The following is a 26,977-nucleotide window of genomic DNA, read 5'->3' on the forward strand; positions in this document are numbered from 1 at the left end:
ATATTTGCTTTTGTGCACAAGTAATATTGTCTGTCTACAAATTACAAGTTTCCAAAGTGTAGTTTTTCTTGCCCTGAAAGCTGCCATTGCATTTTATTCCAACTGCATTTTATTATATATTAAAATCTTCTAATGAGTTGTTCTGAACTGTGTGTGCCTGAAGCAGAGACAGCTTCTCAGAAAGTGTTTTTTACTTGTTACAGACAAATGTATCAACATTGGAATGTAAACAAAGATACTGTTATCTCCAGTTTGGATGCAAATTTGAAGCTAAATAGCAGGACAAAGTGCTTTGTTTAACCATTTAAGTGATGTTCTGCTAACAAAAGAAAATTCTGGGATACTAGCTTTGAAGCTGTGAGGAATCTTTTAGAGCAAAGTAGAAATGTTGACTTTCAGACCACTTTAAAGTGGGACTAAACTTAGAACTTCCTCTCTGCTCTAAAAGATTAGCCACAGCATGATAACGTTTGGGGAAAACAATTTCTTTGTTACAACTTATGGAAATCCTAAAAAAAACCCTGAAGTTTTACTTAGTTTCATTTTTGCAGAAGGCACTGAAAGGGAGCTTCAGTATTTCCTATATGGAAAACTGCCAAGACAGAGCCCTCCTGTAGGCTATTCACAGTTGCTGATAAGGGATAGTTAGACACATTGATCTGCCTAAACAAACACAGAACAGAGAGACCTGAATTTCTTCAGCAACTCTATGTGGAATGAAGACTTTTCATTGTGTGCTGTGCAAGAATTTAAGTCTGCTATAATGTCTGGTAAAGAAGGAGATTCAATAAGTAAGAGTCTCATATAGATGAAACTGAAAAAAACCCATTGATTCACTGCACACTCACAAGAAAAGTACCTACCTATTTATTAGGGACATAGAAGCCCAATATTAGTCAACAAATTCACACCTTACACAGATACTCACTATAGGCTGGTTTTTTGCCTATGTTCAATACTGCATTCAGTGAAGCCCCCATTAAAACAAGTAAACAAGTGTTGCTGTGTTGTGTTTGCTAATTCATTTATTAGAACACAATTTGAAGATTACTATATTATATGGTAGTACAGAGGTTGGCTGGTGCTGATCTCCTTGCCGTATATGTCTAGAAAAACCAGCCATTTGGAAGTTGTTAGTCAGCTGGGAGTTGCGGTTTCAGTGGGGAGAGTAAGCAAACCCTCTTCTTGCTACGTATGTGTCACTGCAGTGTCCATGGGGGTCATGGGACTTAGGGGGTCAAGGTAGGGGTAAGAAGTGAACAGAGCCCCAAAAAACTGTACCAGAGACATCAGCATCAGTGATCCACTGCACCAAGTATATTATTATTAAAATGTATTTTGTGTGTGAGAGTGGGGAGAGGGGAGTTTAAACACACCCCAGCATCAGTGCACCCAGCCCTATTTAATATAAGGCTACTTTCACACTAGACCTTTTGCAGTGGGCATCCACAGAAATAGTATCGCACCACAGCGATGATAAAGATTTGCATTATCAATGCAATGTGAAATGTGCAGTGCAGCATACAGTCCATAGACCTATGCTTGCACCACACCCTGATCCGAGTGCCTGGTAATGCACTTCAGACATTGCATTGTTACACCCTGACTCATCACACCACAAAACTACCAGTGTGAAAGTCCCCATTGAATAGAATTGCATCATATTCTGATTCGATTACATTGTCAGTTGAGCCGCGATGCAACAGGCATAGTGTGAAAGGAGCCTAAAATGTATTTGCATTCAAATTTTGTAGTTATGGGAGGTCACCTAGACAGTTATCAACAAAAAGCACACCATACCTCCATCCAATCAAATTCCAGAAGACCTGAGAACGTTACTGAAACGTATAGGTAGGGAAAGTGTTACAAAGCAATCTCTAAAACCCTGGAACTGCAGCGAATCATCATCATCAACATCCAACCCTAATGAAGAATCGGGGTAAATCTGCAGTGCCCAGGAGTGGCCTTCTTAGCAAATATACTACTGTATTCCGCTGGAAAGTAACAGAAGAACACACACAAAACATTAGGAATACACTAGACAAAAGTGATATCCTTGAAAGTTGGAAGGGGAAAACCACTGCTGATCTAGAAAACATAAGCAAATAAACATGGCAGCCTCCATTCTCTTCTTACTGCAGGGTCACTCTAATCCATACATGTGGCCCAAATCTGACATGCAGAGCCATCAAATTTGGCCCTCAGGTGGTTTCTCCACTTCACATTGTGTTTGGCCCAATCTAGACCACCAGGGAAACAATACTGAAGGCAATGCCCTAGTTTACCAGGGAAACCATATGGAGAGGGAGTGGGAAAGCACAAGATAGCAGAAAACTGTATAGTGGAGGATGGGGGCCACTAGACAGTATGGAACAGTATAGGGGAGAGAGGCGGCCACCAGGAAACTGTACAGGGGAGGGAGTGAGGACCAATTAACACCAGGGAACTGTATTTGGGAGCGAGGGCCACTAGACATCAGGGGACTGTATAGGGAAAGGAGGAGGACCACTAGACATCAGGGAATTGTATAGGGGAGAGAGGTGGCCACCAGACACCAGGGAACTGTATAGGGGAGGGAGTGAGGACCAATAAACACCTGGAAACTGTATAGGGGAGGGAGGGTCACTAGACATAAGGGAACTCTCTAGAGGAAGGGGCCTACTAGACACTAGGAAACTGAGTGGGGAGGCAGGGCATGAGAAACCAAGGAACTTTATCAGAGAGGGAGGTGGCTTCTAGACATTGAGGTAGGCTCAAGACTTGGTCCCAGTGTCCATTTTGGCTCACTTTGTATTGGAATTCAACATCTCTGCTCTAATCACTTGAATTTGTTGATAACAGCAACAGTGTATTTAAAATAATCTCATGTTTTTAAATCAAAAGCAGTAGCTTGAAAGGCCCTCCTCGACATTCAGCAAGCAGATTATCAAGGGAAATAGAGTTTTCCACTTTCTTTATGAAAACGGAAAACCCTGTAATGTTTTAAACCACAAAAGAGTATAAGATTATTTCTTAAAACTTTAACTTCAATTTCAAACCAAGGAGGTAGGAAGAAAGAATCTAAAATGTAGGGCAGACTTCCCAGTTAAAATTGCATTAGCCTTATATTACAGAGTAAGCCCATGCAATATATTTCTTTCTACTGATGGGTGCAGGATGTATCATGTAACCCATATGAGCCAAACATATTACCAAGCAGCCACCTACACATCGAAACAACCTGACTATTATGGATAAAGAGCAATGTAACTAAACTCTAAACTGCTTGAGTGGTTTCACTGTCATTATCGGTTGTCTGAGTCAAAACGAACAGCTGTCTTGTGAGCAGAAACAAGTCAATGGGATGATATGCAGATCATGAGAGCACATTACCAACTGTATGGTGGTTCTGGAAATGTAACCCGCTCTACAGTATTCAAAGCTAACATCTGATTGGGTCATAGGCTCCACAGAGGTGTGTCTTAAATGGGATTGACAGACACAAAATCAAATTCCATTTACCCACTGCTCTGTGTTTATTATGTAATCTACATGCAATCTGCATTGCAAGCATTCCAATATAATCATAAATGTTTCTGCTGTAATTAATCTTATCTTTCCTCCCACATTCCTGCTTCTCACTGATTGGCTAAGGGCAGTTCAGTGTGACAGGAGGCTGTGAAGGGAAATACACCTTACCCCTCTGCAGAAGTTGCTCAAATACGATATATGCTTTGATCACATGTTTGCAAAGCAAAATAGATATGACAGTGCAGTTTCCAGGAGAAAATAGAGTAAGGGCGGAAATTACATCAGGTTTGGCTTCAGTCAGAGGCAATGAAGATGGAAAATGCCTGGAACAATTTTCTTTTTATTTACTATATAAAATTTGCTAAAATCAAAATGTGCACAGCACAATAGATATGTTATGTAAGTAGAACAAGTATTTATCTACTAATATGCATTTTTTTCTGGGGTAGTATGGCTGCCCCTGTTACTATAAAATGCTCACTAACGGTACAATTTTCAATATGGAGAATCTCCCGGCCATTCAGATAAATTAGATCAGATTGAAAGAGAAAATAAACCTCATTGATGTTCCAAATTGACTGTGAACGATTCTAATGGTGATTGTTCAGCATCAATTTAGTCGATCAGAAAAGTGTTTAATAATCATTTGAGATGGATAGGACGTACAGATTGATTCGTGGATGATGAAATAATTTATATATTAAGATTTTATATTTCTGATTGCTTAGATGATTCTTTCCTGCAAATAGTCCTGTTAATGGGCACCTTTAAGAACATGCCCATCAATGATACAATCTTGATTGTATAATCTTACCAAATTTTTTATAGGTAAAAAAAAAATGAAATAAAAAAAAATCATACCAAATTTATTTAGTAGAAGGGTACACTGAGAGTGAATATACTTTATTTTGATACTTTCGGTAGTTACTCGTATGACGCTAGGTGACGCCACTTCCTCAGGCGGTGTCATGCGTCAGGCAGCATACCGCCCACCTCCCTCCCTCCTCCTTGCATGCCTGCTTGTAGACATTAGATCAGCAAGACTAACAGCTCCTCAGGGAGAAAGGAGAGTGGTTCCCATAGCACAGCGTATACCGGAAATAAAAAGGAAAGTCCTTCTATTGCCTCAGAATGGCTTTATTACTGCCAGGTTAAAGAATACGTGTTTAAAAAGCCTCAGTGTGTATCAGGAGCATAGCCTCTCAATCACACACTTGTAATTGCCTTCTTCAGAGTGATGACATCATTGCCGAGCATCTCACACAGTGACATGGGGGTTTCCTGCTCTGTAAATTGATGCAGCTGTTGTCAAACAATAATTGCAACCGTAAAGCAGCAATCATATGAGAATATTAGCCGATGTATATTCTTATACAAAAAGGGCAGTGCCACCCATCAAAAATGTAAGGTTCCTTTTTGGCATTTTACCATTATTTTATAAAGATATGCATAAGACTGCACAGTGACATCATCACTCCCTCGTAGTGCACAATTTAAGATGTCTATTTCACAGATACTGAGGCAGCTAAAGCTAAATACAGCTAAGTACCCACATCCGATTAACGTCTCCTGTTGGGAATCAGGAAACAATTCCTCGGGCAACAATTTGGGGCCCTATGCATATAGAGACATATCACCGGAGTGGCTCCCCGTGATCAATGAGAAGAATGAAATCAGGGCTGCTCAGGGGTTTTTAAAGATCCATCATGCTGGATCTTTAGATGACAGCGGCGGCCACTGTACCGTCACTAGATGAACAAGCAAACGTTGACCGAAGTGGTTGTTATCAGCCGCTTGGGGGACTCTTATCTAGTGTGTGTATGTAGCTTGGGCTGGAGGAGTGGACTATTGGAAGGATGTGAATGTATGATGATCCTCATTGACTGTCCAGGCAGGTGACACCAAATAGATGAAAAAAGAACAGTGGTGTAAAAAAAGAACAGTGGTGTTACCTTACAGTGTTGCTAGGATATGGGAATAACAAGAAAGAAAGAAGAAAAAGAAAACAGTTCACATACACAATTTATACATACACACTATGAGTAGCTACGAGTATGTAGGTACTTATAATCGAAATTTAATTTAGTGCTGCCCGCGACGGGGGAGGGGGGGGTTTACATACCTACGCCACTGCCTTTAGCTAATGCGTTCCACTCACTGTCCACATAACTCCACTACTTCTCCTTTCGGGTTTGAAGAAGGAGTTATGTAAACTGCAAGTGCAACATATCAGCTATCGGCGGTGGCATAGGTGAGTTAAACCACCTATACCCGACAGTTCCCTCCATGTTAGACGTGCATGACGAATTATCTTTTCTATTTAAAATGGAAAGACTGGATGCAACTTTAAATGTGGAAAAGGGGACAAAAAGGTTCTTTAAGAGATGGAAAGCATATATGCTTCTGATGAACTCTGATACACAAGTTAGACAGCTTATGGAACCATTCAAGTACTCTTCTTGGTATGCCTACCAGCAATTAGCAGGTACCTTAGGACGTTTAGAAATTCACACTAGTTAATTTTTGTTTGATCCCTTATATCTATAGATACTAAACAAAGTGTATTAAAACTTAAAGAGAGAGAGCAGAAGGGAGGGAGGGTAGAGGGGGGGGGGGGGGTGGAGGAAAGGGGGGGAGTTTCAGGGTGGGAGTTTGGGAAGTCAATTTTATATGTGAATGAGATTGATGTTCCATGTCACTAAAATATAATATCCTGATATTAACAAACAGCAGCTGCGTCTGCATACTGTCAAGATGTGAGATGGTAGACATATTTTTGTAACCAGGGTGAAAATTTGAAAACCAAATAAAATTTATTGAAAAAAAAAAAACCACCCCCTGCCGTGGGCAGCGATATCTGCTTTAAATTTCAATTACGGGTAGCTCTGTACTCGTAGCTACTCGTAGTGCGTACCACTATTGACAACTGTTTCTCTAGAGATTGCTTTAACACATTGGCCTTAAGATCTCTTTATGAGTAGACAATTTTATTTTATCTAAAATATAATACATACTTACTGAACATTTGGCTTCCTGTAAAACACCACATTACTATTTAATTAGCATTATGCCTGCAGCTTCTGACGTGTTTCTAAGTACTTTAGTCACACACACATGATGCTGAGGTGAGTCATTTTTGACCTATCCCTGCCCGGAGCTCAGGAAGAAGCTGAGCTCTTTGGATGGACTTGGATCTGCGTTCTTAGCATTCTCCTGGAGTTCCCATGTGTGCACTTGGCATATCTGTTTGCACGCTAAATTATTTTGGGCAAAACTTCAGATATTTCTGGCAAAACCACTCTTTAAAGTGAATTTAAGAAACAATAATGATCTGAGAAAATACTGAGCGTATTTTTGTCCTCCCTTTGAAAGCCCGATCCCATGGGACAGGATGAATTTATGAGCAAGTGTGCATAAATCAAAGCTTAGCTTTGCTAGCGTCAGTACGATTTAGCAGTGCTGTTAACCCTGTTGTATACAGCTATCAATGCTGCATGTTTTCTTTTCACCACAGCATTAGTTATAGAAAAAAATCCATAATGTATTTCCCAGGAGAGCAAGATCGCTTTCAAAGCCCCCTTTACTTTGATGGTAAAACGGAAATGTATTTCTTACTTGAGGCTGATTTAGTAAAGGTGAGCTCAATAGTGCCAGCAGTGAGAAGTTTTCCCTCTGCTTAACCAGATTGACCATGCTTGTGGATCTGTGCATTGTCTGTTGTGCATTCACAGGGGTAGCAGGCTTGTACATACATGACTATATATTATTTTTTATTATTATTATATATTTATATTGGCTTACATTTTCTTAGATGCAGAGAGGAGGGGAGGGGAACTTAAGAGGTACCTGAAATCACATGTGTTTCCCACCAAAGGTAACCTTACTTTGTCACAGTGGTGGGTATTGCATGAACAAGTCAACCTGAAATCTATGCCGGCAGTAGCCTAGCTACTGGTAGGGTGTTCTAGCCGGACAGGTCAAAGGCGATCTTCCAGACTAAATAGGATACACTGGTCCTCCAAGTCTGGGAGTTGGACAAAAGGCTAACAACCTGTTCCCGCGATAACCTAATTGTTAAGAAACCTTCAGAGAAGCCTCAGAAATCAAAACGGATGAGATAGATGGGGCAGGAAACGGAAGGCTAAGAATCCAGGGCTGTAAACCCAAGGCATACACCCCATTTGAAAGCCTGTGCTCCCCAAGTACCACCTGGTATGATGAAGATTCTCTCACTCATGTACTCCTTGATGCCTCTTGAAATATACAGTAGTAATACACGGTAATTGTTTCTAAACTGTTTGCAATCATTTACTTTTGCTTTTAATTAGCTAAAATACTTTTTTGGTGTAGTTTATATATGAGTTATCATTTTCTAAATTCTCAGAATTTGTTATACTTAAATAGCTATATCAAACCCAAGTACCTCCTAAACCTAACTGACCCCCTGGACACATCAGACCCCCTGGACCCATCAAACCCCCTGGAGCCATCAGACCCCCTGGACACATCAGACCCCCTGGACCCATCAGACCCCCTGGACACATCAGACCCCCTGGACACATCAGACCCTGTGAACCCATCAGATCCCCTGGACACATCAGACCCCCTGGACACATCAGACCCCCTGGACACATCAGATCCCCTGGACACATCAGACCCCCTGGACATATCAGACCCTGTGAACCCATCAGATCCCCTGGACACATCAGACCCCCTGGATACATCAGACCCCCTGGACACATCAGATCCCCTGGACACATCAGACCCCCTGGACATATCAGACCCTGTGAACCCATCAGATCCCCTGGACACATCAGACCCCCTGGATACATCAGACCCCCTGGACACATCAGATCCCCTGGACACATCAGACCCCCTGGACATATCAGACCCTGTGAACCCATCAGATCCCCTGGACACATCAGACCCCCTGGACACATCAGACCCCCTGGCCCCTCAGACCCTGGGAACCCTGGGGGTACACACGTAGCACAAGTTGAGAACCTAGCCTCTAAATAGTGACAATATTTGCGAAAATATATGCATATGACGAAACACATTTTTGCACACATGCACTGAGGTCTATGTGCACAAGAAGAACACATTTTCAAGAAAATTATATTTCCCCCAAATTCCAAGTTATTGCAAAATTTCTTATCATAATTACAATTATGTGCAAAATTAATTACGAATTGTGCTGCAATTACTCTAATAGGATATTCAAGCTCATCACTAGTGTCCAGCCCTTTCTCCACCTGTAAATACCAATACAAGCTCCGCTCCCCTCTATCAACACCGCTCCATGGGCAACACTGACAGCTCCCTTCACACTTCTTATCAATGGTTTTTCCACTCCATGGGCACCACTGAAAGATCCTTCAACATCTCTCATCACTCATTTACCACTTGGTGGGCAACACTGACAGCTCCAATCATCACTGATTTCCTACCACGGGCACCACTGAAAGCTCCCTTCATACCTCTCATCACTGATTTCCTACCACGGGCACCACTGAAAGCTCCCTTCATACCTCTCATTACTGATTTCCTACCACGGGCACCACTGAAAGCTCCCTTCATACCTCTCATCACTGATTTCCTACCACGGGCACCACTGAAAGCTCCCTTCATACCTCTCATTACTGATTTCTCACTCCATGGGCACTACTGACAGCTCCAATCATCACTGATTTCTCACTCCATGGGCACTACTGACAGCTCCAATCATCACTGATTTCCTACCACGGGCACCACTGACAGCTCCCTTCACACGTCTCATTGTTGATTTCTCACTCCATGGGCACCACTGACAGCTCCCTTCATACCTCTCATCACTGATATCTCACTCCATGGGCACCACTGACAGCTCCCTTCATTCCTCTCATCACTGATTTCTCACTCCATGGGCACCACTGACAGCTCCCTTCATACCTCTCATCACATATATCTCACTCCATGGGCACCACTGACAGCTCCCTTCATACCTCTCATCACTGATTTCTCACTCCATGGGCACCACTGACAGCTCCCTTCATACCTCTCATCACTGATATCTCACTCCATGGGCACCACTGACAGCTCCCTTCATACCTCTCATCACATATATCTCACTCCATGGGCACCACTGACAGCTCCCTTCATACCTCTCATCACTGATTTCTCACTCCATGGGCACCACTGACAGCTCCCTTCATACCTCTCATCACTGATTTCTCACTCCATGGGCACCACTGACAGCTCCCTTCATACCTCTCATCACTGATATCTCACTCCATGGGCACCACTGACAGCTCCCTTCACACGTCTCATTGCTGATTTCTCACTCCTTGGGCACCACTGACAGCTCCCTTCATACCTCTCATCACTGATATCTCACTCCATGGGCACCACTGACAGCTCCCTTCACACGTCTCATTGCTGATTTCTCACTCCATGGGCACCACTGACAGCTCCCTTCATACCTCTCATCACTGATATCTCACTCCATGGGCACCACTGACAGCTCCCTTCATACCTCTCATCACTGATATCTCACTCCATGGGCACCACTGACAGCTCCCTTCATACCTCTCATCACTGATATCTCACTCCATGGGCACCACTGACAGCTCCCTTCATACCTCTCATCACTGATATCTCACTCCATGGGCACCACTGACAGCTCCCTTCACACGTCTCATTGCTGATTTCTCACTCCTTGGGCACCACTGACAGCTCCCTTCATACCTCTCATCACTGATTTCTCACTCCATGGGCACCACTGACAGCTCCCTTCATACCTCTCATCACTGATATCTCACTCCATGGGCACCACTGACAGCTCCCTTCATACCTCTCATCACTGATATCTCACTCCATGGGCACCACTGACAGCTCCCTTCATACCTCTCATCACTGATTTCTCACTCCTTGGGCACCACTGACAGCTCCCTTCATACCTCTCATCACTGATATCTCACTCCATGGGCACCACTGACAGCTCCCTTCATACCTCTCATCACTGATATCTCACTCCATGGGCACCACTGACAGCTCCCTTCACACGTCTCATCACTGATATCTCACTCCATGGGCACCACTGACAGCTCCCTTCACACGTCTCATTGCTGATTTCTCACTCCATGGGCACCACTGACAGCTCCCTTCATACCTCTCATCACTGATATCTCACTCCATGGGCACCACTGACAGCTCCCTTCACACGTCTCATTGCTGATTTCTCACTCCATGGGCACCACTGACAGCTCCCTTCATACCTCTCATCACTGATATCTCACTCCATGGGCACCACTGACAGCTCCCTTCACACGTCTCATTGCTGATTTCTCACTCCATGGGCACCACTGACAGCTCCCTTCATACCTCTCATCACTGATATCTCACTCCATGGGCACCACTGACAGCTCCCTTCATACCTCTCATCACTGATATCTCACTCCATGGGCACCACTGACAGCTCCCTTCATACCTCTCATCACTGATATCTCACTCCATGGGCACCACTGACAGCTCCCTTCATACCTCTCATCACTGATATCTCACTCCATGGGCACCACTGACAGCTCCCTTCACACGTCTCATTGCTGATTTCTCACTCCTTGGGCACCACTGACAGCTCCCTTCATACCTCTCATCACTGATTTCTCACTCCATGGGCACCACTGACAGCTCCCTTCATACCTCTCATCACTGATATCTCACTCCATGGGCACCACTGACAGCTCCCTTCATACCTCTCATCACTGATATCTCACTCCATGGGCACCACTGACAGCTCCCTTCATACCTCTCATCACTGATTTCTCACTCCTTGGGCACCACTGACAGCTCCCTTCATACCTCTCATCACTGATATCTCACTCCATGGGCACCACTGACAGCTCCCTTCATACCTCTCATCACTGATATCTCACTCCATGGGCACCACTGACAGCTCCCTTCACACGTCTCATCACTGATATCTCACTCCATGGGCACCACTGACAGCTCCCTTCACACGTCTCATTGCTGATTTCTCACTCCATGGGCACCACTGACAGCTCCCTTCATACCTCTCATCACTGATATCTCACTCCATGGGCACCACTGACAGCTCCCTTCACACGTCTCATTGCTGATTTCTCACTCCATGGGCACCACTGACAGCTCCCTTCATACCTCTCATCACTGATTTCTCACTCTATGGGCACCACTGACAGCTCCCTTCATTATTTACATAGATTTCTCTCCTTACAATCTACACATGTGCCTCTCATCTACACTGATTTTGCTTTTAGACTGTTTAGAAAGCCTGCCCACATTATATATTTCAAGGTAACCTACTCAGTACTCCCTCTTTTCTGGCCTTTGCAGGAGACTTCAAGCAGCAGGGAGCACCATACTATCCCAGAAAAAAAAACCCACATATATAAGTAGAAAAATACTTGTTCTACTTACATACAGTAACACATGTATTGTACTGTCCACGTTTTGATTTCAGTGAATTTCCTCCCATACTCCTTTTTCCTCCTAGACACTGCACTGTCATATCTAGCTTGTTTTGTAAACACAGGTGATCACAACACATAGATCAGACTTCAGCAGCTTCACACTGAACTGCCCTCAGCCAATTAGTGAGGAGCAGGGATGTGAGAGGGGTGATGACAAGCTTCCCTCTTATCGGCAATGTACCAAATAGAGCCAGGCTGACTGAGATTACATTTATTAAAGCAGAAGCATTTAAGATTAGATTGGAATGCTTGCAATGCAAGGTTAGGTTGCAGGCCGCATAATAAACACAGAGCAGTAGGTAAATGTAATTTGATACTGTGGCTGACAATCATGCTTTAAGCCTTGTATAGATGTATGAGGCATGTTACCCGGTGGGGATCAAGAATTCATCCCTCGTGTGACATTGCAGTGGCACTACAATTGGCCTGAGGAAGTGGGCTTAGACCTGCTAAATGCGTTGCAAGTGTAATACATTTAATTACTATATTCAGTTGTCATTATTGAGGCAGGCTACCTCTTATTATTTTTATTTTAGTAGTTTTTAAGTATATTTTATATACATGAAGATTGTGAATAACATGCCATTAATAGTGTGGAGAAGATGCTATAAACTTTATCAGGATTTACTGTTGCTGCTTGTGTAATTCCTGAGAAGATTCCATCAAGTCCTGTTCATAAACAGAAATCTCCTCAGGCTAAACGTAGACCAAAGAAAAAAAATAGTTTTTAACTCTTTTTCACTCTAAAACTAGTGTATTTTTCCGGTATGACATCCTTGTAATAAATAAAATTATATAATGTAATAAAATATAAACCTCTGCAGTGTTTTAATAAATACATTTCACCAGTAAGGCCCCGTTCACACTTGCGGTTTTGTCAAAACCGCACCGGATGTCCGGACCGCACCGTATCCGGACCGGACCTGATCCGTACAGTTCCTATCCGGATCCGGTCCGGATCCGGTCCGTTTGCATCCGGTTTCCGTGCGGTGTGAACACGGTTGCGGTCCGGATCCGGTTTCTTAAGGAGATAACAACCTGTAAATACCTGGGGTCTGGGAGGTCAGCAGAAGGGTCTGGGGTCATTGTTGGAGACAGGTGGACGTGTGGAGACCATCCGTGGATACAGAGACTGCAGTTGGGACCATGGATCCAGGCATTTTTCGTATACCTGGGATTTCTCTGTTGTTCGCCTCCTCGTTATCAGACTTATATCAGACATGTTGCTGCCAAAACGAGCTCCAGCATGAAATCGCTGCTGCCCCACTCTGTGAACTCCATGTGGTCCCCATCCAAAATGCATAGGAAGTGGGGTAGAACGTCCGGTTTTTGTAGCCAGTGTGTTGTGCGCTCTCCGGTTCTCATTACTTTGTATTGGCCGGATGGTGCAGTCCGGCTCCGCCCCGGATACGGCTGCCGGAGGAGCCGGACCAAAAAATAGCGCATGTTGGAACGGACGCCGGAGTCCGGATCCGGTCCGGATCCGGTCCGGCTCCGGTCCGGCAGAACGGACGCATGTGAACGGACGCATAGGCTTTCATTGCTATTGCCGTGCGTCCGTTCCGTCCGTTCTGCAAGCGGTCCGGCTCCGGCACGGCGATTCCGGACGGGCACCGCTAATGTGAACCGGGCCTTAATTACAAGACGTTTTAAAGGGAATCTGAAGTGAAAATTAACTTATGATATAATGAATTTTATGTGTAGTACAGCAAAGAAATAAAACATATAGCACAGGCACCAGTCTCATATTGTTTCCATTACAGAAAAAGTTAAGAAACTTCACTTGTTATCTATGTAAAAGAGGTTCTCTGAGCTATCCGACCAGTTTAGTCGGCTACAGTGCTGTTTTCTGAGGCACATATACTTCAAAGAAACAGTGACAGGCAGTTTCAGATAAGAATTTTACTGCAAAGACGTTCAAAGGCTCATTAGCCCTGCTCTGCTTTATAGTTTAAAATACACTTTGATTTGTAAATTGCAAATACCGTGTTTCCCTGAATAGAAGATACCTTTTGGGGAGAAAAATAAGGACTGGGGGGGGGCTTATATTTCAGGAGGGGTGGACGCTATGTGTATGGGGAGGTGTGCAGTCTCTTACTGCACCTCCCTTGTAGCTGCATCTCCCTTCTGTTCGCATATAATTGTTACGGTATCATAGCATTTCAGTGCTGTGACCTCCGCAAAGGAACATGACCGCTCTCCCCTGTGATAATCAATGTGCGCACGCGCTGATGCGTCCCCGGCCCACATTGTTTGTGACATAGGGGAGCACGGTTACATTCCTGTGGGGAGGTCACAGCACTGACATACTGTGAGCAATTATATGCGAACATAGTGGGGGGGGGGCGCAGCCACAAGGGAGGTGCGGTAAGAGACTGCACACCTCCACACATACATAGCATCCTTAGCTAGGTTCTATTTTTGGGGGAGGGCTTATATTTCAAGCCTGCTTGAAATATAAGCTAGGGCTTAATTTCAGAGAGGTCTTACTTTAGGGGAAACACGGTACTGTATAATAGAATGATGCAATGCTATAAAAAATATCTATACAGCACATACAATTCATATCATAAGTTGTTATTTTTTTCACTTCAGTGTCACTTTAAGTCAGGATGGTGTTTCCCCTCTGAATGTCCAGTGTATGTAAACTGTGTGTTTCAATCTCTTGTTAATATACAGGAACAAAGTCTGAAGAAGGCTTATTAGCCAAAAGCTTACTTTTTATTTACATCTAAGTTAGCCAGAAAATGGTATCTTTCTGATTCAAAACCTCTTGCTTTTACTGATGGCTAACACGGTACAACACTCTACTGCTTCTACCAGTTAATTACCAAATCCAGAATATTGCTAGCCACACCATAGTGACAGTTTATTGTTCAGAATGCTCAGTTCGGCTCAGCACTATTTTCTTTCGAATGGATCACATGTTTAATGTTATTCTCTCAGTTCTCTCCAAGTGACAACCGAAAATTACAATCTACAATTACAATAAGTCTTTGATCTTTATTGTAGTTTCTAACACCAAAAACAATGTGAAATGAGTGCAAATTTTCCAAGCCGTTCAATTACTTCAAGCTGAAAAAAATGATCAAAAGCAATCAAAAGCCTGTGTGTGCATGCCTATGCGTGTGCATGTCCACCTTAATATACAGAAATATCAATCCACTAAAGATCTTACACAGAAAACGAGAGAAAGATGAATGAAGAATTGTATAGCAAAACAAGCTGTGTCATAAGTATTTAATAACCATGGTGCTGTATATAGAAGTGTGATATATACCAGAGGTGATTTCTTTTTTGTCTCCAAACAGTGTCTGCAGTTAGTTTTAGTCTCCCTTTATGTTTTTTATTCTGAATTGTTCTACTGGGACCTACATGGTTAGTGCCTAAGAATATTACATAACTGATGGTTGTATTTGTAGAAAGAAAGAGACTCTTGGCAACCTAACTTTAGAGAAATTGGAATTTAGTTTGGCTAGTTTTGGCTTAATCTAAATTGTGTGTCTATTCTCTTTTCTTTTTCTTACTTTAGTTTGGGATAATATGGAGAGAGGTTAGTACTAGTGGTGAGAAGACAACCCTCCACTCATCTAGAAAGAGAACAAAATTTAGCCTATGAAAGTCATTACCTGCTTATTCATTTTTAGCTACTGGAGAATTTAAGAGGGACTTCACTGAAGTAACTTAATGAATAAAATTGCTTATATTTTACAATATTCCTTTATAAATTATTTAGCCATTGTTTGCCCATTGTAAAATGTTTCCTTTCCCTGATTTACATTCCTATCACATGTGGAGACATCTTTACTAGTGGCAAGGAGCATCACTGAAGAATGTTTGGTTTTTTTTGGGGGGCAGGGTCAGAAGTGAGCAGAAACAACACCTGGTTTTCCAGAGTGCACTGGAAGGAGACAGCTACATAACCAAACCGCCTTAGCTAAGCATCACTGGGAGGGTGGGGTTACAGTATACATGAATATATAGATATAGAAAGTGTTTCTGGTGCTGAAAACAGGACAGTTAAGGTGAAACTGGGCAGCCAGAATAATGTATTACATTCTACTACATGTTTTGCCTCTTTAAGTAGACAATGTATGTGCAGAGGGCACTGAGTAACACTATGTAATTGTCGTACTGACAACTAACCTTGGCTGTGGAGGATAGATGCACATATGGGCCTATATACTAAAGGTGGCCACACAATGTTCAATTCATGAATTGCAATCAATTTTTCTGACTGACTGTAACATTTCAAAAATATGACCAATGTACCCCACACGTATGTTATATTTTCCCCCAATTATGATAAAAATGATTGGAAAGTCTGAGGAAAATTGCTATGGTGTGTATATTAATATGATGACAATCTAACACACACCGTACAATCTTTAGAACAATTCCCAGCATTCCGGATCAAGAAAAAAAATGGGAAATCCAGTCAGATTTTTCAGTCAAATGGAAAAAAAAAGCTTTTGATTATTTTGGGGGGATCCGGTCATATTTATCAAATTACCGTAAAATAGGATAATTTTACTGTGTCGTATGTGGCCACCTTTAGATCTGCCCAGCTCTTATGTGTGTTTGTGTGCTACACCTTGCCTCTGTGGATGGCAGCGTGAGAGCATGATAATGGTGCTACTTTATACAGAGAGCAATTTAGGAATAACAGACCTCCACCTGTAGTGGTTGGTATATGGGATTTGCTTACATATATTTTTAGTGACAATTCTATAAAGTTTCTTCCAAAAGTACCCTCAGCACGTCTTGTACATACTATTCTTGGTAATATATAGTTGATATGTAGATGAGCACTCATATTGAGGTGTAGGCCCACTATATTGGTCAGCATTCACCACTTTTCATTAATTTATTTTATTGGTTAATTAGCTGTCTGCCAGAGACTTTGACTAAATGTCTACCCTTTTCTAGTTCAGTGGAGATTTGTATGTTAGAGAAATTAGTTAGAGGCTTTTTTGTTTTTATTGCTGTCTTTGCTACCATGGGGGAGAACTGGATTCACGTCTGGTCTTGATTACATGCCTCCATCAACAACAAAGACAGCAAGACTTGAAACATTTTTTGTGAAATTGAAAAAGTTAGAACATTGTCAAGTTTTGATTTTCTCCCACCTTATTTTCTGTCTCCAGGACCTCCAGAAAGGTGGAGGAAAGTAACCCTGTAGTGGGCTTCACCGCTGGCTATTCTCACTAAATGTATGACAACTTGAGGGCTCATTCACACGGCCAGTTCACAGCAATGAGCCCACCTCCTTTGAACAGCTCTACTGGAGCCATGCACTTGCAGGCAGGTGCAAGCATTCAGCACTGGTGATGGTATGACACGAGCACCCTGCTTGTACATCCAAATGGGTAACAGCTACCCTCTAGATCAGGGGTGCCAAACTCAAACTCAAAGGGGGCCAAAATTGTACACTGGGACCAAGTCGTTGGCCAACCTCAATGTCTACTGGCCACCTTCCTGCCTTATAAAATTCTCAGGTGTCTAGTAGTCCTCCCTCCCCTATACAGTTCCCTGGTGTCTAGAGACCCCCTCCCTCCCCTATACAGTTCCCTGGTGTTTAGTGCTTTCCCCCTTCCTCCCCAATATGGTTTCCCAGGTGTTCTAGGGCTTCACCTCCAATATAGCTTCCCTGGTTGTCTAGAGTGGGCCAAACATAATGCAAAGTGGGGAAACCGCTTGAAGGACGAATTTAATGGCACTGAGGGCCAGATTTGGCCCCCAAAGGCCAGAGTTTGACATGTATGCTCTAGATATTATACTCTGTTGTTTTCTACAAAGCAATAAGTGCACCTTGTGTCAGTCGCTGACACACGTGGTTACAAATGCTGCAGTTTGGTTGCATTACTCGATCTGTGTGAATTAGCCCTCAATAATTTACAAATACCTTTCACAGTTATAGCAAACCTCAGCTGTTTAAAGATAATTTTTTTAGTAACTTACCTAAGAAGGGAGGAGCCTCTGGGTGGTCTACAGGCCTCTTGTACCCTCCTTGACCCCACTACTGATGGTAGCTTTGGTTTGGTGCAGGCATGGCCATGCTTGTCCACACACAGTATGGCCATACATGTCATGCAGGGACACTCTAAATATATTTGACAAGAGCTTGCTGGATATATAGCCACGCTCCCTTCGTTTAGAAAAACACGAAGGGAGCGTGGCCATATCCAGCAAGCTCTTGTTAAATATATTTAGAGGGTCCCTGCATGACATGGCAATGGTGGGTCCAAGAAGAAGATGGGAAGCCTTTTGACTATCCGGAGGCATCCTTCTACTTAGGTAAGTATTTTTTTTCCAAAAAACAAGCTTTATTGAAGCAGGTAAAAGAGCATGGAAGTGTATGCAATCTTAAAACGGTAGTGATATAGAGACTTGGTTTACAATAACATTATGTTATTTGAACTATACAAACAACAATACTACTATATCGAACTATACAAACAACAATATTGCTATAACTATTATGGTTACGTTATAAAACCAGGGTTCATTTACTCAGAAGTATAAATGAGGATACAATAAAAAACAGAGAGAGAGAAAGGAAACCCACCGTCAACAGGGTTACATCAGTGGATGGATCCACTATCTTTATGTGTAGACTTCATTTTTGGAAAAGAGAACAAAACTGCCCAGATCCTATCACATTTTGCAAGGGATCCTCTACATTGGTAGACCACCTTTCTTAGAGGGAGGTGTATTAATGTAAGTATTTCAGTTTTTTGTTTTTTAATTTAAATAGCTCAAGTTTACTTTAGCATTACTAGATAGCTTCAATAAGCATTGTTCTTGTACCTATTTTCTAGCTGAATTGTTATTCGTGTAATACTTTATACTTATTGTAATGGAAAGGCACAACACCTTTCATGTGTGCCAAGTTTTCTTCTGCACTTTGGTTTACCTTTCTCCATAAATGTTGGAAGCCCCCTATCCTTCTGCCCGAGGGTTCTCTCTACCTCCTCTTTTCTGCCTCTATCAAACAACTTCAAAGACATTGGAAGGCATGCAGACCTTCTACTTTCTGAAGACTATTAAAATCCAAAGAGTAAGTGAAATGTGCAAGTTGAAAGCTAAGCCGGGTTTATGTCTCGTAAAAGCATAGAAACTGTAAACATCTGCTGTGAAGTGGCACCTGGGTATGTCTTAAGATATTTCTCTGGATAGGTCAAGTTGGAGATGGCTGGATTTTGGAACATATATAATCCAGATGCTGGAAACTTTATTAGCATAAACATGTTTATGACACAAATGTGCATTACTATAAATTAAAAAGTGCACCTTGATATTTGTGCCATCCTCCCATATCAGTAACATATTAATTAAATAAATAATAGTACTCAAAACTTGACTGAAATAAATAGTCATGATCTACAAACATGCCATAATAAATATGAATGAAAAGTATGCCATGTTAAAAGGAACATATAATACAGTACAATATAGTAGTTCTGGGAAAAGGATAGGGGGGGGGGGGGGGTGAGTGTGTGTGTGTGTGTACATGTGTGTTTTCTTCAACCACTTCTGAACAAATAGCACTTACGATGTAATGCTGAAGGATGGAATCTACTGGAGCCTCTCTCTCAGCTTATGAGTGTGCCACTGGAACCATGAACCATTTTGACCTTCAACTTCTACATCCTGTCTAGTTCTTCTAGTTCTTGATCATCTGAATGGTCTTCATGTCTGCTACATTTTGTTAGCCACCAATGCTTTGCCTTTTCTAAGAACTGCAATGTAACATATTTGGAGGTATTATTTATTTTATTTTATTTATTTAAGTATTTATATAGCGCCAACATATTACGCAGCGCTGTACAGAATATATATTGTCTCTTCACTAACTGTCCCTCAGAGGAGCTCACAATCTAGTTCCTACCATAGTCATATGTCTATGCATGTTTCGTGTAGTGCATGTATCATAGTCTAGAGCCAATTTAGGGGGAAGCCAATGAACTTATCTGTATGTTGTTGGAATGTGGGAGGTATAAGTATTCCACATTGAGATATACAGTATATTCCATTTCATGGCATTATTTCTAATATATACTAAGATATACATATTCAAGACCTACAGCTAGTAAATTTTATGGTACAGCTGATGCTTGCAAGCCATGGGAAAGGTGTAAGCGGATAGATGCCTTACGGGAGGTACGTGTGGAGCGATCATATGTGGAGCGCTGTCTTGCTACCCTGACCCAGTGGTGCTCCTTTGTATGTTTGTCATCGACATACATTTAAAAAGTGTAAGTTAAAACGCTTTTGTCTTTATCTGAGAACACATTTTTAAGAGGTTATTGCACTATTGCAAGTCTATTTACATTACATGCTTTGAACGCTTGGAGAAATAGACCTATTAACAGCACAACGACGAGAGCCCAATTGAGACCAGATGGGCATAGGATTGATCTCATATTTATATGAACATGTTTGTATGGCCTAGGAATCTGGTGAGTAACCACAAGTTGGGGTGAGGTGAGTCTGTGGAGGAATTGTGGAAGATTGACATTGTAGCGCCAAATATTGAGACTTTTGTTTTTGTGGACTTGTGTTTGAGCAGCTTTATTGTTGGCAGCCAAAAAGTGTTTTTTTTAATTTTATTTTTAATTTGATTTCATTTTGATTTTATATTTTTTTGTGTGTTCCTACTGCACACTGATTTACATTTTTTTTTCTAAACCTTTATGTTGTCAGGCATTGGTCTATGTTCTTTCATTTCTATTTAATGGATTCTGAGCTAGAGTAGGTCTTGAGCTGAAAGCTTCATGTTGTTGAATGTTTGTCCTTAAAGTAATAACATCATAGTGTTAAGGTGGCCATACACTCGTTAGATTGGCAGCAGATAGATCATCAAATAGATTTCTGATCTATCTGATGTGTTTAGGAAAATTTTTTACTAGGAACAGATTTCCAATAGATTTCAGTTTGAAATCTATTGAAAATCGATCTGATGGCATTTTTTTGCCATCAGATTTCCATTAGGGCCAATGCAAAATGATAAGCAATCTCAACAGATTGACCTAGATTTTCCAGCCTGCCAGCCTGAAATCGATCGAAATCGGCCGCAAATCGGCCGATTGGTCAATCGATTTGCAATCGATCAATCGATTTTGAAATCGGCTGAGTGTATGGGCCCCTTTAGATTAACAGACAGGAGCAGCATCATGGCCTACATAGGCTGGATTTCCTTCTCCAGACACGGTATTTTATGATCATTATGGCCTTATTTATGCATTGATTGAAATCTTGTTCTCCAGTTTTTTACAGCACCGTTTTAAAAGAGATTTTTCAGCGATTGCTAAGGCTTAAAAAGTGTATAAAATAACTACTATATAGCCGAAATGTAAAAGGAATCCTTGTCTATGTGCAGTTAAGACCAAGATGAATAAGTGGCTAACAAGTAGAATAAAAATGAACAGAAGCCCCCTCAAACTTGCACCCAAAGTTACCAAAAACTGGAGATAATTGTCAAAAGTGAATAGCAAGAGTTTGAAAATTGCACTTCTGCTCTCCACTGTGTACATGGTGACCACACAGGCAATATGTGGACCTTATTGTGTCTTTTATAAATGTGGTGAACAAAACAGGTGATATTTTTCACCGAAAAAGCAAAACCACCTGTTTGCAGTTTTATTAAAAAAAAAAGGCCCTTATGTTTCAAAACAGTGCCTACTCAAGCAAGCAGGTAATTCAGTTCTCCCTTTATATACTTATAAATGTTATGTCTTTCCTGCAGTTTCCTCTTAAATAACTTTCTAAAATCAGTGCCATGTGTCACTTAGCACACCTTGGGCCTTTATGTGTTGTATAATCCACACAGTAACGAAAGAAACCTCATAGCCATACCCTGGAATTTTTGATGAAGAATAGATAGAGCTCAAATAAAGTTCAGAATAGAGCTAATTATATTTACTGTCTGTTTTATATTGGTACATGTTATATCCTTACTACTTTGTCTATCAAATGATCTCTACAGTCAAAAACCGAAAAGAACCATTATGATTTGCAAAAGTCAAAGGTGGCTATAAAACTATAGATGGCCACCAGATCGACCATTGGATAGATCCCTCTCTGACTGAATCTGATCAGAGAAGGATCTATTGGCTGCTCATACACTGCACACAGATTTTGAATCAATTTCAGCATGATGAGCACAATCTAGTGGTTTAACTTCATGTGGCAGGTCTCCTCCTCCCGTGTCCTCTTCTGTTCTGTGTCATGTGACATAAGCAAAAGTTCAAACACTAGGGCCCATATGCAATTTTCTTTTTCTCCTGAGTTTTCTCCCAGGTGATATTTTCACAACCTGTCATGAAATGCAATTTAAGCCACCAGCCAACAAGAAAATACTCACAATAATCGGATAGCACTTTTTCTAAAACTTTTGCGTACTTTTTCAAATGTAAAATGCCGCAAAGTTAGTTTAAAGAGAAGATGAAAATTATCTCCTAGGATATAACTCAGGTGAAAACGTTAATTGCATATGGGCCTAGAGCTCTGCTTTTGTCACATAACCAGGAAGAGGACACAGGGAGGAGAAGACCCGACGCAGGAAGTTAAACCACTGGACCCAGGAGAACATGTGCCAGTGATACAGGTAAGAGTACTGTCATTATTCTGCATTGGTAGTCACCTAATCGGATGCCTGAGCGACCAAATCGATCAATTTCAGATGGAAATTGGTAGATTAGGTGACATTTGCAACACCTATTTCAAGCAGATGCGATCACAGTGATCAAATCTGCTGTATATCGATGGTACATATTGACAAATCAATAGGTACATCAATATGACATTGACCACTTGTACCATTTGCCGAACACCAGGAAGCCCTGCTAAACTAGCTCACTAGCAGAAAAGCATTTGAGTGAGATGATGGGCTGCTGGTTTAGATGCCCACCTGAACCAGCCCTTACTCAAATAGTATGCAGCCAACCTTGCCTGAAAACCTTCAATATCAAACAGCTATCATGTCAGTAGGCCCCTTTCCATAATTTAATGGAGATCATCACCTGGTCTATTATAAATTCTGTACCACTAATCATCAGAACTAAACATAGTTTTAAATGTCCCCTAGAGTAGCATTCTCATCTCTTTTGGAAATACCAGTATCATAAGATAATCAAGGAAGCAAGATGTGATTTCTGTGTTTCCTAGTTGCAACCATACATTTCAGCTTTTGCAATTCTGCGCACAGCAGCACACACAACATAACTACGGTAATTTAATTTGTGTATTTTACTTAAAATGTTTGGATTTGTGAAAGTGATACCACTAAATTTGAAAACTGAAATATATAAAATGCAATATATACTGTAGTTCTGTTAGAGAAAGATCTTCCTCCCTTGTTCAACTCTGCGATGTATGTTTCCTAGATGTCTGACCAGAGTCTTAACTAAAATTCATGGGGTCCCCCAGATAAACTTTGATGGTGCCCCTCCCCCCATGTTCACACCACTTCCCTTGCCTTGGCGCCCTTTACGGCCTTGGGGCCCATCTTACGAGGCTCATAAACCAAGTGTTGCCATCATGATCTTCACACCCATAACAAGTGTAGCCAAAAAAACACCTGATCTGAAGTACAGTTCTCTGCATCGGAGGAAGGGAAGGTTAGTAGTCGGGGGCCTCTCACAGCTCTGGGCCCCCCTACAATCGTAGGGGCTTCTCCCCTCTAGTTGCACCCTGATGCTGACAACAGATTGCACTTGTACAAAATATCACCTAAGAGTAAACTTAGTAACCACAGCATCATCTCAGATTCATATTGTAATCAGCTGAGTGTGCTGGCTGTCAGTGCATTGCGATGATGATCCAGCCTTGCATTGAATGTCATGTGATATTGTTTCTCTGCAGGCTTCCATACTGTGAAGGGTTAGGGGTTGTTTGCTTTGTAAACGTGCATGTTGTGAATGTATATAAAACACAAGCTGACAATTGTTGTAGCAAAGTACTCAGCCTTGTCCTGCAGAGTGCGTCTGGGGAACTATTCTTTTCTGTGTGTGACATCAATTATTAATGCAAATGTGAGATTCTGACATTGATAACACACACTTGGAATCTGTAAACATGCCAAGCTAGTTTGGCTACGGTGCCCATCAATAATACAATTAATTGTACAATCTTACCAAATTTACGTAGTAGAAGGGTAAAATGCATCAATATACAGCAGAGTCCCTGGTATCCGGCACCTAGCGGGCTCCTATTGGCTTTGCAGCTTCCTCCGTGCACAGAAGCCGGCATGTCACCTGACCTGCATCGGGTATCGTGACACGCCGACTTGCATGCACGGACGCCAGAAGCCGCTAGGAGCCCGCTAGCTGCAAGAGGAAGGTTGCCGGACGCTGCTGGAGGCTCAGTAAGTACTTTAAAGGCTGCAAACACCCCACAAACTCCCAGAGAGAAAGTCCCCGTTATCCATCAGGCGTGTCGGGTAGTTGAGACTTCCGGTTGCCTGAGTTCGGATAATGGGTACTGCTGTACTTTGAATGGATACTATAGGTAGTCGCTCATATTACATAGAAGTTGTAGGATTGTTGTACAATTAAAAATATACAATTAATGGGCACCTTAAAACAGATTGAAATCACAAAACATTCAAAAAAGGTCCGCACACTCCAGTGTGGTTCAATCCACGTTTATTCCATAAAGCGTGACATTATGCCATTCAGCCCTAACGAGTTGTTTAGGGGCCACGGAGGGTCCGCTTTGTCAAGGTAACAAGCAGAATGGTAACGATCGTGGTGTGCGACTCTTTGTACGCAATAAAACAGATTGAAGCTGTTTAAATATCTCTTTTGCTGTTTACTAATGTAAATCTTTGGTAAAATAAAAAGCAAAAGTCCAGATACATTTCGGTGACTAATCCCCTACTGGTGGGTATGAATACTTTCACATGGGGTTTTAAATGACTGTACATATTCAGACTTTGTAAGAAAATTGGGAAAGCCTATGGCAGCAGCCAGCAATAATGGAGCTATAAGGCATGCTCACCACTTCTAATTCAATCTGTAGATTACATGCAATGGAATACTTACAGCAGTATACACTTCTACTCCTTTATATGTATAAAAGTACATATTTGGGTAATTTTGTAAACCTCTGTCACAGGTTATGGTGTGTTAAAGCCCTACCTAGATCGCACACTAGGATATTTCATTGTTAGTAATGGTGAGTTGGTGGTTGTGACACTATATTCATATTTGGAATTCCCTCACATGACCCAGAGATCTGTGGACAAATAATGGAGCTGCTGTGAGACTTACTTCCTCTATACAACACCACCTAACTCCTCTCACTCCTGTACACAGGCTAGTGTTAGGAATTCACCTGGAGGTTCCCGCAATGCGACCGCTCCTGACGAGAGTTGCGTCGGGTCCTCCACTTCCGCATGTCAACGGCCATCCTCCGCTGGTGATGCGTGCACTGGGGATCACTCTGCGCATACTGGTGGGTGGAAGTCTCGCTCCTCTCGGCCACAGTATGGTCTGAGGCGGCGACAGAGGTAGTGTCAGCTGACAGGGGTTTATTTAATTATTGGCAGGCTCCTGCCGGGGCGGGGTTTTTCTTTTAATTAAATAAACCCCTGTCAGCTGACTACCCTGTCAGCTGACATTACCTCTGCCGCCGCCTCAGACCATACTATGGCCGAGAGGAGCGAGACTTCCGCCCACCAGTATGCGCAGAGTTATCCCCAGTGCACGCATCACCAGCAGGGGATGACCGTTGACATGCGGAAGTGGAGGACCCGACGCAACTCTCGTCAGGAGCGGTCGCATTGCGGGAACCTCCAGGTGAATTCCTAACAGCTAGATTACCATTTCAACTCCATTTCAACTTCATCCTTACTACTTCCTGTGGATGATGATGGGGGGGGGGGGGGGGGTTAGACAACTTACAGACTACTGTTAGGTCCAGCTAAGGGTGGCCACTAACAATCCAATCTTTTTCATCCAATCTTACCATTTCATGACAAAAAGCTTCCTACAGGTCTTTTGCAGTCCTATGATCAGGGTTTGCTTTTGCCTTTCTGGCCATCACATTGACAGTTCACTCTAATGCCTGGTGCACACCAATTGTTTTTCTGAATGATTTTGTAAAAGAAGTGATCGAAAATCGATCATAAAAACAGGAATCCGATTGGACCTGTCAGAAGTAATCAACTAGGACCCATCTATCTGACAGTAAATTACCAGGCTTTGTCTTCCAGATCTTGCCTTAACTTCCACGGGCAATTAGGTAAGTTAGCGAAAGAGAGACGGCACACAATTGGCTGCAAAATCTGTTGCTGTGTATTATAGAGCAAAGCACTGCAGTACATGTTATGGACCTCCGTCCTTCATCAGATGCACAACGTTATGCATCTGATGAAGGACGGAAGTCCGTAACATGTAATGCAGTGCTTTGCTCCATACTACACAGCAACAGATTTTGCAGCCAATTGTGTGCCATCTCTCTTTTGTCTGTTTATGGTGAACCAGCGACCGCTTGGGCAATTCGGTCGAGACTGAGCACCGGCAAAGTGTACAGGTCATATACACCTGGTGTACTGCTTCCAAGGTGTCCCTTCTACTTACTAGTTAGGTAAGTTAGCACTTTTTTCTTATTTTTTAGTGCCTTCCCTGCTTTGTAGGCATCCACTAGCCTAATTTTCAGATAAGCAGCTTACAAGGTCCCATGGCTTTTGGGTGACCAATGTTTGGAAAGTCAAATAATTTATGAAGCTCTGCAATTGTTAACAGGTGATGGCTTTTGCTGGCTAAGGCCTAATGCTGGGTACACACTATGGGATTTTGTGGCAGATTTACTGTCAGGTCGATTTTTTCCAACATGTCTGATCTGATTTCCGATCATTTTCCGATCGATTTATGACCGTTTTCCGTTCACTACAATAAGAAATTGATCGGAAAATGCTAGGAAATCAATCGAAAATCAGATCGGACATGTTGGAAATAATCGATCTGACAGTA

General features: G+C 42.2%; 2 protein-coding genes across 2 annotated transcripts in view; one reads left to right on the forward strand and one right to left on the reverse strand.

Moving 5' to 3' along the window:
- LOC137545741 (twist-related protein 2-like) overlaps positions 1-26,977 on the reverse strand; it is an 88,407-nt gene that overhangs the window by 47,221 nt on the left and 14,209 nt on the right. The window lies entirely within an intron of this gene.
- Positions 7,868-8,500, forward strand: LOC137544848 (sporozoite surface protein 2-like). The gene has a single exon (XM_068265939.1). It carries the CDS (start codon positions 7,868-7,870, stop codon positions 8,498-8,500), a length of 633 nt encoding a protein of 210 aa, XP_068122040.1.

This window comes from Hyperolius riggenbachi, chromosome 2 (assembly GCF_040937935.1).
Source record: "Hyperolius riggenbachi isolate aHypRig1 chromosome 2, aHypRig1.pri, whole genome shotgun sequence".
Classification (NCBI taxonomy): Eukaryota; Metazoa; Chordata; class Amphibia; order Anura; family Hyperoliidae; genus Hyperolius; species Hyperolius riggenbachi.